Source organism: Podarcis vaucheri, assembly GCF_965113315.1.
Source record: "Podarcis vaucheri genome assembly, chromosome: Z".
Classification (NCBI taxonomy): Eukaryota; Metazoa; Chordata; class Lepidosauria; order Squamata; family Lacertidae; genus Podarcis; species Podarcis vaucheri.
Window position 1 is genome coordinate 14,979,538 of NC_138758.1, and position 14,144 is coordinate 14,993,681.

Genomic DNA, 14,144 nt, shown 5'->3' on the forward strand with positions numbered 1-14,144 from the left:
CCGAGACTTCTTTCTTCTTCCGTCATTCTGATTTATAGTAAAGAGAGAGAGAGAGAGAATAAATGTGCCTTTCAAGATTAGTGATGATTTTAATTTTTAATACCACGTACAGTATCTAACATTTCACTCGGGATTCGGGAGAGAAAATCCTTTTTCTCAACTTAAGGAAAAAAATGGTGGGATGCAATTAAGCTAAAAATTACACATGAAATAGAATGTTTCGGCATCACTTTCTCCCCGGTGACTTCCACCAATGAGAAGTAATAATCATCTGGTCTCGGAACACGGATTGGGTTTCTCTGCTTAGAAACGGCTGGGTTTTATGGAGCCATTAAGAATCAGAATTTGCTGCATGAATATTCACCAACAGAGGGATTTGCCAGCACTCTGAGTTGAAAGGCATTGTTCTTGTCTGGATGACCTCCTTGTGCAAAATGATCGCTTTATCCTTCTCAACATCATTATGTTTGCTGCAGAAAGAGAAAAGGGGGAGAATAGGGGGGTAAAACCACCCCGCTGGGCCCCATCATAATAACGTGTAATCTTCTTGCTCAGTTTAGCTGAGATTTAAGAAGCCTCTGTTCATGGAAGCAGTTTTCAGAAAAGTCTGATCTATAATTTACTAGAATCAACCCGGCAAAAGAGCAAAAGGCTTTAGATACAACCCTTAAAACTCTTAAATGAAGATTAGTTTAAAGTTTGACAATCTGCTGCAGAACCATCTGCCAAATCTCGTGGCAGGTTTCGTTAAACCTTTTTTGAGCTTTCCTTATCATGTTACTCATTCCTCTCCTCTCCCCTTCCTTCCCCCCTCCCTAGCTATCCCTCCTCCCTCCCAAACCCTGAATTCATACCATATTAGCAGGTAACTGAATAAAGTGCCACAAAGACATGACTTCTCCTCCTGAAATCTGAATAGATCCTGTTTCAATAATGGGGTCGTTAGAACCTCTTGAAGATCCTGCTGCAAGCTTGCTAGGCTTCTAAGTTACCGGTATTTTCCTTGTTGCCATAAGGAAAAGGTAATTTCAATATATCCTGTGCTTTTCCTGGCCAAAGCTATTTGTGCGACTGCAGTCAGACATGGGGTTTATTGCATTAGTTTTACTGGCTAGCAGTTTTGTCCAGGGTTCTAACATTCATTTTGTTTAACTTTTTTTTAATTAAATTTCTATACCACACTTCATCTGACGATCACAGGCTGGTTTACGATATAACCCTAATCATGTTGTATTCCTAGACATTTCTCAGATTTTTTTTCTTTTTTTTCTTTTCAAATTATAGACCTGTAAATCAATTTTAGCACTTCACTTTAGGCAACATTCAGCAGCAACCTTAATGTTTTTCCTTCCTTTCTCACACTGAGATGGCTTGTAGTGATTTTGCCACTTCTGCTTGTGGTGGCAAATGACTCAGACAAAACGTTCACGAGGAAAAGGTCTTCCTATATCTCACACCCATGGGTATTCCTAGATCCTTTATCTCTCACCTCTTCACACACCAACTTTCCCATGGAATTAGCATGGAATTACTCTTGCTCTTTCTCCCCCTGCTGTCAGAAATTTGATTTACAGGCTTATGAGGCAGAGCCTTCTTAGTCATGGCACCTTAACTTTGCCCTTGGAAGGACCTTCCCACAGTTTTGCTGATTTCTTTAGGGTACTTGTGAATAAGTGGCTTTTTCATCAGGTTTTTGGACTTGCGTGTCTAATTGTGTGGTGTAATGTGTGTCTGGAATATTTGAGGTTATTTTTTACTTGTATGTGGCTTCCTGATTAATGGTTTGTTTCTTTTAGAAACAAATTTATTTTTAAAAAAATTATTGTTACTATTGGAGCCTCTGGGATGTTCCATCCTCCAAAATGGTGGAGTAGAAATATTGAAATAAATAAATTAGGGTAGCCTTATAACTCTGTATATCAGCTTATCATACCAGCCATATTTCTATCCCTTTATGTTTCCCTAAAATATCAACAATGACTGAGAGTGACTTTATGTAATCCAATGCACACTTTTCAGGAAAGGTGTGTAGTAGCTTAAAAAAGGAGATGAAAGATGGTGAAGGATGCTTTTGTGCAGATGTGTGGCACATGAGTACTGTAAGCAAATTTCTTTAGTCAAAAGCATCCCCAAGGCAGTTGGCTTAAGCCTCTAAAGCTTTTCCGTGTAAATAAATTGATTACCATTTTGTCTTCTAAAGCATTTATTCTTAACAAATAACACAACCTTCTCCCCACCATCCGAGTAGTGACAGTGGGCAGACAGGAATCCCAATTCATGTTTTATGAGGTCATTTAAATTGGCTGATTGAGAGGGAACAATAAGTGCATTTCAGAACAAAACAAACAAAAAAAGATAGATGATGCTTGGCAGAGCAATTTTGGATGGTGAAGAGGCTGGCAAATCTATGCTGCCTTGGTTGAACTAAGTTGTATCCTGCTTGTGGTGATGAGTTTCACACCTCCTTAACAGGCGAAATAAATGGCATTTAGGATGTCATGATAACTGTTAGCTTCAGTACTGATGCCAAGCTTATTTTTATAGCTGTTATTGGAGTGGGAGTGTTGAACCAACATGACTGCTCCTCTTGCAATATTCACCAGTCTAAAGAGGTATTGTGGAAGGTCCACCATTAGAGTGTGTTTATGGTACACACACACACACAGAGAGAGAGAGAGAGAGAGAGAGAGAGAGAGAGAGAATATCAGCAATTAATCTTTATGAAAGGATTCATTAAGTTGACATCATGAACATGCTCATACTTAATCTATATTTGAAATAAATCGTTTCCAAATGGACAAGACCTCTCCTTTGATGTCACATTCCTGATGGGATTTGTCTGCAGCTAGGGCTTGGGCACCCTGGATCATGCATCTGGCTAGTCTCAGGTAGTCACTTATACCTCATTACGATCCCTGATTTTGACTCCTCTTCAGAGTGAAGCTGGAACCTGGATGCAAGAGACATGGCATATTGTGTGAATGTGCTTCTGTGTTTTGAGCTATTGGAGATAGCTCTATCCCTTCAATGCTCTTCAGCCACCCATGCTGAATCTGTTCCCCATTACACTTGTAGGTTATTTCAAAGGACTATAGTTTTAAAAGTTACTTGAGCTTTAGTTAAGCATGCCATTATGTGAGCCTGATTTCTGCTAACAACCATGCCTGGTTGCCAGGGAAATTTTTTATTGGTGCCGGGATTGGGGCTTTGGGAGCCGTAACTGTGCCGCTGATGCCATAATGTAACATTCAAACTGAAATCAATCATAGCATCTTCATCTCATTATAGATTTAATTTTCTTCTGTGTATTAAGTTTAAATGTCAGATGGATGAGAGTAAAAGGAGCATAAACAAAGGGACCTGGAATGGTGTTTCCAGTGTTCTGTGAGACCAGGGGAAGAAGGTTTTGTCTGGGGTAAAAGTATGTGTGAATGAGAAAGAGATAGTGGAAGATTATCTCTTACCTAGAAGCTTGTGCATTTTCAAGGAGAAATGCAAAAGGATACAGGCAGCGAAGGGCACTGCCCCACCAACCCTAATCTGCCTCCACCTGCCTGCCTTCTTATTTACAACCAGCCTAGGGGTGGCAGCTTCTTTCTTCTTGATCCTTGTAGAGCACAACAGTGGGGAGCAGTGTTGGAAATTCAGATATATAAGCTAGGCAGCAAATGACACCTTAAACCTGGGTTGTGGTTGCCACAACGGCATGCCTATTTTCCAGGGGGTTGGAATAGATGGCTCTTGGCATCCTTTCCAGTTCTTTGATTCTATGATCTCAACTACATTGCTTGACTGTAGCTTGCTCTTGCAACAATTCATTTGTCCCAGTATGCAAGAAGAAGGAACACACACAGAGGAAATGGAAATGGTATTAACTATGACTAAGGCAGAGGTTTTTAACTGTGGTCTTGAGTTCCATTTGGATGGCCTGTGGAAAAGCTTCAGCACTGCCAAATATACCTGCACTCAATCCTGTACTTACTTTCCTTGATGTGATGATGGAGGACTAAGATGCCCGGCAAGGGGTCCATGATTCGCACAGCAGTGCAAAAGTACAAGACGCGCATCTTTTTCTGCACACGAGTCAGCTGGCTTGATGGAGATGCCAGTCGCCAACCTGGTGCCCATAAATCTTTATACAGTCACAATTGGACACGTGCCAGTAGTAAAACATGCCTGGAGTCTGGGGAATTGTGAACACTGGGGAGGAGAATGGGAACAAAACTAGATAGCTAGATAAATGTATACAGTGGTACCTTGGGTTACATACGCTTCAAGTTACAGACTCTGCTAACTCAGAAATAGTGCTTCAGGTTAAGAGCTTTGCTTCAGGATGAGAACAGATTGTGCTCCAGTGGCGTGGCAGTAGGAGGCCCCATTAGCTAAAGTGGTGCTTCAGATTAAGAACAGTTTCGGGTTAAGAACGGAACTCCGGAATGAATTAAGTACTTAACCCGAGGTACCACTGTAATGGAAAGAAACACACACACATCATCACCCACAGCCATCTTACAACAGTAGAGTAAGCTCAGCACTGCATCCACCGAAACTTCTCAGAACCGACTAATAGTTACAGGTGGAAATAATTAAATGTTTGAATACGTAGATGTGGGTGTTTCCACAAACAACATGCAGTAGTAAAGGCTGAGATAATGATCCTCACAATTCAATTTATTTATTTATTTATTTATTTATTTATTTATTTATTTGGTACTATCTAAAATGAGCAATTCTTTCAAGTCAAATAGGATGGCTGTGGCGTTTGCCCATTCCTTGTGATTTTGTTTGTACAGGGGGATGGAAATGGTTAATGTAGATTGACCAATGAGAAAGCTCAGAGGTGGAGCCTACCTGGTTTTGAGGCTCAGTCCAGGGGTTTTACCATTGGGGGATAGGGGAGTCAGAGTCAGACAGAGCTAGTAAAAGACAAACATAGCGGTTGTGACAGCCAGAGTGAGAGACAGGGATAGAACTGAGAGAGAAGAGTGTGACAGTGTGAGATAGTGGCACATCTAGTTAAGGACGCGAATTTGAGAAATCATTCTGGATATATTTAAAACTTGTTTGTTCTTCAATAAACTTTAATCTTCGTTGTTGACTTTACAACCTGACTGAGACTTAGTATTTCACCAGAAGAAACCTGGTTGGTGGCAGCAGAAGAATAAAGCAGTGGTGTACAGGTCAATAGTCCGTGAAACGACCCGGGGGGCTCTGTACGAATGCCACAGTGGCATTCAACTAACTGCTTCCACTAGCACAAAGGGACTGGTGATCCCTCTCCTCTCCCCCCTCACCTCCTGCATGCCCTCTACATTTTTTTTCTGGGAGTTTCTGCAATGCTCTGTAAAAGACCTGGGGGAGGACATTCGGTTGCAACAAGAGAAAGAAGTTCCATTCTGTAAATGGAAATCCTTGCACCAGTGGAAATCCTTTGTTGGCTATTAAGATGGTGTCAAATGGAACACTCCTGTAATCATGTGTGTATAGATTAGTTTTTGAAGATGCTTATTGATGAAGAAATTAGCTGTAACCATTAGAACAGTGTTTTTCTCTTGGTTCATGAAGTCTGCCTTCTATTCTGGTTCTGCACCTACAGTGCCATGTTTTCTAGTGAATACAGAGCCTTGCCCCATATCAGAGAAATATGTAGCCATATTTGGAACACAGAGAAAGAGCAAAATATCAAACCTGTTCCCAACAACACTGTCTTTAATGAAGTACAGTGGTACCTCGGGTTACATACGCTTCAGGTTACATACGCTTCAGGTTACAGACTCTGCTAACCCAGAAATAGTGCTTCAGGTTAAGAACTTTGCTTCAGGATGAGAACAGAAATCATGCTCCAGTGGCACAGCAGCAGTAGGAGGCCCCATTAACTAAAGCGGTGCTTCAGGTTAAGTACAGTTTCAGGTTAAGAACGGACCTCCGGAATGAGTTAAGTACTTAACCCGAGGTACCACTGTATCCAGTTTCTCAGAATTCTCTAAGATCTTTCCTCTAGAATGCTTTTTTATCACCACTGAATAAGAGAGAGAGAGAGAGAGAGAGAGAGAAGTTAAAGGACATAAGAAATGGCCATTGTGCACATTCACCAGGCCTCCCATGAAGAAGGAATTGTGCACATTTCCCAGTCAATAGACATAAACACCAGCAAGCCTTGGGAAATGTGCATGTGTAGACTAAATTTTGTACATTATCTGGTCATTATACATGATTCCCCACCCCCGCACACACATACATCAGAGAGAGGGAGGGGGAGGGAAGGAGGGAGAGATCATGGATATAATGCACATTCATCTCTGTGACTTGTTTAGCTTTATTGAAAAAAATCTCAGTCAATGTCCTTCAGGAAGTCAGAGGGTATATTTGCTGTTTACCAAAATCTAGTATGAAGCTTCACTACATTAGGAAACAAAGCCTAGTGTTTGCCATTCATCTCAGGCGCTGGTTCAAGGCAAGCAGGTGCAATATACTCACACAAGAATTTAGTAAAGATACTCTGGAGGCTGCAGTGGCACCTCCGTCCCTGTGCTCATAAAAAGCCATAGCATTTATGGGCAGAGTTGAGCAATCATTATGCACATTAGCTGGTTTTGCAAGGTGGCTGGAAAATGAGATGTAATTTCACTGGGGAGGGGAGAATGGGCTGCCTCAGCAAAAGGGATTTTTTAAAGGCGACTTTAATTCATCCAGATCATATGAATTTTCATTAATTCATTTATTTATTTCTAATTAGGAGATCCGCCAAGTTGTAAGATTAAAAAAAAAAAAGTTGAAAGGCCAATGAGCAATTAAATTCCACATCTTTTACAAAACACCTTTTTAAAAAGAAGAAGCAGCTTTAAAGAAAGTTGCCTCTTTTTCAGTTCCTGTAATAAAAAAACCCACATTGCCTAAGTCTCTCTCTCTCTCTCTCTCTCTCTCTCTCTCTCTCTCTCTCTCTCTGTGTGAAAAACACATTCAAACTTGTTTTAATAATTAAGCTTACAAGGTTTATCCAGACTGCATACAAACAGGGTCACCACTTTAAGGCCAAACTAGACACTGGAGATGCATGAATGCATCTCCACCCTGTTATTTATGCATGCATCTATTGCCAGATTTAGATTGGGGTCTCAGTGCAGGGTGATAGTTAACTCTCCCTCCCCATCTCTGAGCTGCTGTTAGCTGGGGAATGGGAAAGACACAGCGAGCTGTAGCTAATAGCAGCTTTGAACAAGGGCAGGGTTTGTAGTAGGACCACAACATGCTGCATCCCATTCCAAATTACCTTTGAGAAATGATTTTGGTAAAAACGATAAAAAGAGGAGATGGAAAGATGCCCACACATGCATCCAACGTCACTTCCAGAGCTCTGTTTGGGTGTGCAGATCATACACAGGATGAAAATTGTATGAGGGAGAGCAAGGGTGTTAGGGAATGTCCACCCACTCTGTCCCCAATTTATTTTGTTGCTTTCGCAAGTTCTGCATTAGTAGGATTTTATATTGCCTTCAGGAATGAAAGAAACTCCTGACTTCAGAAGTTCACCCTTCAACTTATGGAGGGTTTTAAATAAGGAGGCCACATGACGGGGGACAGGACTTGCCAGCATATATATTGCTCTCATTTTCATGATTTTCAATCCTCTAGGAGCCATATAGAGGGGGTTCTCCAGGCAATATAGAGGGGTGTAAGTTTATTTGCTTTTCTTTTGCATTTGTTCTTTACGCTTCATCCTACGAATAAGATTTGTCCACCTGAATTCAGAAAAGGAAAACGTTGTGTGACCAGGCCGCGACAGCCCCAGCCCCCAGGGATCATTAGAAAGGAGCAAAGACTCTGACAATGTGTTATGGAATTAAAATTAGGCCACAACTCTATTAAACTTCCGAATGTAGGAAGACCTTGGCTTAGGCCTTGGGCGTGTATCCCTCCCAGCCCCCCAGACGGGGGAACTGGGGCACATCAGGGTTAATGGGATATGGGGGTGTTCTGCGAGACGTATGTGTAGCAGGCAGCCCCACCCAAATCCCCACATGCAGGGTAGTTCACTGACAACCTTTCAGTCTATGACCAGTGACACCCATATTACAACCCCTTTAAGAAAGGACCCTGGAATCGCTGCCACAGTGGGTGAATCACCACTTCACACACACACACCCATTATATGGAAGAAAAGACTAAAGGATTCCACCCAAGGCCATAAACCACCAAAGTTGTGATGAATTGCTACGGGGAAAACAAAACCTGCCAATGCAGGAAAATTTATTCCCAGTCCTTCTTCCCAGACAGCAACCAGTCAAAGACCATAGCAGCGCCCACTAAGCAGGAAGAAAAAGTTAACCTGCAAACAAGAAAACATTAAACAAAGGGAGGGGAGGGTGGGTGAATCTCCTGAGCTGACTGCCTGGCTACTATTGGCTCCACCCCCTGTATATAATGGGACTGGCCCCACCTCCCAGCAATGAAACTTGACTACTGAGGCTGGGCATGAACCTCCAAATAATACTGAGAGGCAGACCAGCCCCTGTTTGCCATTAAGCTCCATGGGAACTGCAGCACCATGTGCGATCCTGCAAAGGGCACCCACAATGTAAAGTGTGAATGCTCATTGTCCTTTTGGCAGTGCAACATATAAATTAGCACATGCACACTTTATGCAAATCTGTGCCTACCCTCATACTCTGTTGCTTTGATGCATTGCTTCTTTTTTTGTCACTGCATAAGTGGTTACCTTCTTCATGGCGCTGATAACAGTGGCAGTGTCCATATGCCAGGACTCATCCCAGGCATAGGAAAGGGGTGCTCAAGTCCAGCCACGGCAGGTTATTTCCAGACATCCATGAAAAAATAATACAGTTGACCTGGATTAGTCCCATAGCAGAAGATAGAGAGATATGCTAAGGCACATTTTATTTTCTTATTTGTTAACATTTCTTTGCATCCTCATAACAAAAGTTATTTGAACAGCTTATTGCTGTGATTCCCCCTGGGCACTATGATCCAGACCAGGAGAAGGAAGCGCTAGAGGAAGAAGAGTCTGAAGTGGAGGGGGTGAGACAAAAGGGCAGAGTACTTTCAATGAACCCCACCCCATCTCCCAGATTTTCAGAGGCTGCCTCTTTTCTACCCATGGAGGAGAAGGGACTGTTAGAGAATGTGAAGGCTGAGCATATCTCAGAGGTGCCACATTCTGCAGCACAGTAGGGGGGGATCTAGCAGTGTATGTTACTGAGAAGTGGCACAACAAGAAAAGAGAGATGAATTCCGCCTTCAGGCCAAGAATTCCCCCAGGGGCAGGAATTCTCACAAGCTGCTGGGCATTCTCTGCCTCTTCTTAAAAGGTTGGCAAGGTAGGTGGGGAAACTCACTGGAACAACTTCACAGCTCCTGTGCAGTCTTTGAAGCTATGTTATGGATCTTGAAAATCTGTACCTTTGTGCTGATCCTGGACCAGAACTATCGTTGCTGTCCTTTCGTCATGTAAGGGTGCGGGGACTGTGGTCTACTCTTTCCATGATGCTGAATTGATCCCACTTGTCTGCTATAATAACCTTCCCCTCCATTACTTACAAGGAAGTATCTGTTGTCATTTTTTTGGCAGCAGCCAGCACACTTACAGCAACTATAAAAACCAGTTAAATACAGTGAATTATTATAACGCCATAATCCTTTCACTGATGTTCATACAAACATGCACAACTGTATGCCAAATGTTTATATGCTGGCCTGAAAAATACTGACTGTTCATATTTCTCTTTCTTTCTGCAAGCATTCAAAAGAATCTGGAAGACCCCAAACACCATTAAAAGAAACAAGTCTAGAGTCGTGGACTCAGCCACAGGTAAGAAACAGCATTTGCATTATCTCTCCTTTTCTCATGTTGTCCTAGAGCAAGGATTGAGAAAGCATGGCACTCCATATGAAGCTGAGTACCCAACCATAGCTGTCAACCTTCCCTTTTTTTGCGGGAAATTCCCTTATTCCAGCACCGCTTCCCGCTGCTATCCCGGATTGTTAGATATCCTGTAGACTGTCCTTGGGACAGACGAGGCTGCTGATCCCTTATTTTCAAATCTGAAAGTTGACAACTATGTACCCAACTCCCATCAACCCCAACCAACATGGCCAATGATCATGGATAATAGGAGCTGTAATCCAACAAGATATGGAGTGCCATAGGTCCCCAGAGAATTACTGTATATTGATTTTAAATATTTTGGTTTGTGTACAGCATATAGGCCTCTGAAAACAAGCAATGGTAAATGCTGTACTTCAAAAATACATATATTTTAGGCCTCTCATTTTCTTAGATCCTGCTCAAAAAATGACAGGATTATTAGACACACTATAAGAATGTGCTCACTTCTTAGTAGTTCTGAGTATCCTGTATTCAGTTTAGTTTGGCAACTTGAACTTTGAGGTTTGAGAAGAAACTTGGCGGACATTTCTCTGTCCAGCAGTTGCAGATTAATCTGGCAGCAGTCACAACCAGCTAAATTGCAAACATCCTGAATCATACTAGGACACACATTTAAAAGGGTGGCCCATAATGCTGGCTACATGGTGTAGGGAGATTCAGGCAGACAGTAGAACCAGTAGGCTATACTGGAGGACCAGAGTAACAGTAAGTGTCCAAGAATGCAAGGTACTCGTGCTGTATCTCGTGTGACACAACCATTCCTGGACTTGTACCACTTCCGCACACAGAGTGGGGAAATCAAATGTTTGCATGCTCTAAGAGATAAATACATTTTGTGCAAGAAAAACTGGAAATTCACTTCCAACATGCTAGTTTTCTATTTGCTTGGAGGGTGAGTGTTTTTGTTGAACTATGGAAAAAAACATTCGAAAATGGCATCCTTTATTCACCTCCTGACAAAGCAGTCCCCAAACAGTTGGTACATGTGAGAAATTAGAAATAAATTTTAAAACATGCTGTGGAATTGTGGAGAACTGAAATTAAGATTGGAAAAATAGAGAGGGAGAGGGAGAAGGAGAGGGAGAGAAATTGAGACTAACCAAAAGTGACAGATTTGTCCAACCCTACACGGGGGGGGGGGAGTATTGGTGCAATTTGGGAATATGTACAAAATTGCACTAACTGCTTGGTCTGTGTCTTGAACAGACCCTTTTCCACATCTATTTAGGGTTAGGGCGCCAGCTGTGGTTGAAACAGCTCGAGACCACAGGACTCTGGTATGACTCATCTAACTTTTCCTTTCTCCAAAGAATTTGGGTATGTGCAATGGTGGGTATAAAGCCAAGGCCGCAATCAGCAGCAGTAGGTGGTGGTGGGAGTGAAGTAAATTGTGGTGGTGATGGAGCTCTCTCCAAACTTTGATCTCTTTGTATATTTGGACCTATTCAGTTTAACCTCTAAGAGCATGTTAGACTGACAAATCAAAAGGGGGAAGACTCTGAAGCTTTGCTAGACTAGTCTGCTGGTGCTACACAACTCTCCTGTTCACACTGGTATAGGTATGATATCAAAACATTATTAGGCAGATGCTCTTAAAGAAGCATCCTCCTAGGCCAAGGCCCATCAAGCCTAGAACTTTCCTTTCACATTGGCCAACTAGATGCCTATTAGAAGCCTGGTTCTTTTTTAATGTATGCACATTATTACTAGTATGTGTGTGAGTGTGTAGGAGGACCACCAGTCACATGGGGCATGGTCATGCAAATTGGCCCATATTCAAGGCAAACTGCAGTGGTGCTGAGTCTCTAACAGGCCACTGACAAACAGAAATGTACAAATTAAGTCAGTGTCTGTGGAAATTATGAGAAGATCATTAACTCTGGGGATGGAATTCTATTTAAGTCTTCAGAATGACAGCTTAAAGGCTGAAAGCTTATCAGCAGAACATTTTAAAATCTTAAGGTCCACTGGTTTTGACCCAACAGAAAAGAAATTATGTTCATGCAATTCAAGGGATGAGAAAAATGATGAATGAGTACATTCATGGACAACATTTAACTTGAAGACTATATAATGTGTTATAAAAGGAGGATTCTTGATTAGCTACAGTTATTTGATATTGCTTTGTGTCTTTACGTAATTGTTTTAGGGTTGCAGAGTTGAGCAGATTAATGTTTTCATATTAACTTAGAGATGGGAGGAAAAATTGACAAAACTTTTGGATTTTAATTATATTTTCTGTTTTGGCAGGCCTCACAAACTCTTTCTTTCTTTCTTTCTTTCTTTCTTTCTTTCTTTCTTTCTTTCTTTCTTTCTGTCTGCATTTATTCCAAATTACTGCTCAATAATTTCACCAGCTGGTTTTGCCTGTCTTGCTGTTTTTCTTGTAGTTCGAAACTATCTTTAGTTAAGTTGTACTGTATATGGTGGAGTTCAAGCTGTACATGGTGCTTTACATCACACAATTCTCTCTCAGTGTGAATTTATTCACTTGAAACCTTTTTTTTAAAAAAAAAATTACTCTGCATTTTGGCTGAAAAGACTTGCAGGGCAGCTTACATGAGATCAATAACAAACAAGACATTATCTGTCCAGACATTTTAAATCTGAAAGACACAACACAAAAGGAAAAAGGGAGCAGACAGGACCAAGCAAATTCAGACACTGGTTGCAGTTGCAAAGTTGAGCAACGGAATTGTTTGGCATGTTGCCAGTAGTGGCTGGTATTGTGGCACAGTTGGGGCTGTATTACCGACTTGGCTTGAATTGCCCAAGTGTTGTGAAGCCGCCATCAAGCCATTTGGGTGAAACAAGAACCACAGACACAATTCATTGGAGATTAAAATTAGGCCACAACTGTATTGATTACAGATGTAAGTGAGTTTTGTCTTGGCATTGGGTAGCCTATTAAGACCTCCAGCCTGCCTGCTGGAAGGATACCTGAATGCTATATATAGCTGTAGTACAGAGAGCCAGAAGTCTTTTTATTTTTCTTCTTCTTTCTCTAATTTTTCTTTCTTTTTCTTTCTTTAGAATTTTCTTGTTCTTGTCTTTCTTCCTTTTTTTAAAAAAAAGACCAAGTAGCTGCTTTATATCAGTGTAGATACTTCATAATTGATATGTATTTTTGTATATCTCTGAGTAAGTATCAATAATTTTTTTTTAAAAAAAAAAAGAAAAATGGATACCTGGGGGTCAAGCCTGATGTGGGTAAGAACAATGACATACTTAAAATAGGTGCTACCCCACAAGGTTGCCATGCTGGGGAGTGATATGGTCCTTGGCCCCTGCCTGGGCATTTGGCCAGCAGCTCCTCCTCCCCTTTGGATCCCTTTAATGGGATACCACACCTCCAGAGAACACAGTTCCCCTTCCACACTGACTAGAAGCTAACCCAATGCTATATCCGCCACAGTTAGGATCATTGTGAGGAAGGCAAAACCCTCAGACAGGCCCTATTAGTCTGATGGGACAAATTCCTCCTGGCCCTGAATACAGCATCTGTAAAACCATAGCAAGTTCTAGCAAATACATTCATTGCCAACAAACTGTAAGACCGTGACTAAGGGGTCCATGCAGTCTTGTGTACCCTCAAAACCAACAGTGGCTTGCTGGGTGGGACAACACTGCTATTCTAGCTTTTCAGCAGGTGCCTCACTGTTGCTTACTGGGAACAAGATTGGGAGGGAGAGGCAGCAAGGTGTTTGCTCATTATAATGGAAGCACACTAGCAGTTTGAGATTGTTTATGCAGATCATTTGCACTGCACTGACCTCCCCATTGCCTCACCCCTCCCATTAAGCAATAGCAACCCATGCACCTGGAAGCTAGCACAGTTCAACCCCACCTGGTGAGCCACTTCTGCTGAAAACAGCTCTCAGAGGGTTGAGGAAAGTATCATCTGTTTGGTAGTTTGGAGCTGTGCTGTAGGAGGAAGGAATCGTCACAGACTGGGGACCTTATCTGAACCATGCAAGATTCCTCTACCTGATTTCAGGCAAATCTCCCCTGCCACAGGCCACAGAGATGGTAGGTTCCTTGACCCTCTAGAAAAGCGTTTCAGGGGAGACATGGGAGTGCAAGGGGGGAAATAGGGGAATGAAAAATTGGTTGTCCAAGCTGCCTTCTGCTCACAAAACGTTGGATACAGCACTTTATTGTCAGGCTGCATTATGTCAGCCTGCCTAGCAGAACAATTCAGACAGATTATCCCTGTCTACATGTTGTTTCACAATTTGAA

The 14,144-nt window shown here is 41.9% G+C and overlaps 1 protein-coding gene across 3 annotated transcripts in view; it reads left to right on the top strand.

The window, feature by feature from the left end:
* PCDH11X (protocadherin 11 X-linked) overlaps positions 1-14,144 on the top strand; it is a 742,005-nt gene that overhangs the window by 397,869 nt on the left and 329,992 nt on the right. For all 3 annotated transcript variants that reach the window (XM_082207174.1, XM_082207173.1, XM_082207175.1), the window contains one exon: positions 9,755-9,826. In XM_082207174.1, the coding sequence (XP_082063300.1) occupies positions 9,755-9,826 (72 nt within the window). Of the gene's footprint in view, positions 1-9,754; positions 9,827-14,144 lie in introns of those variants that run through there.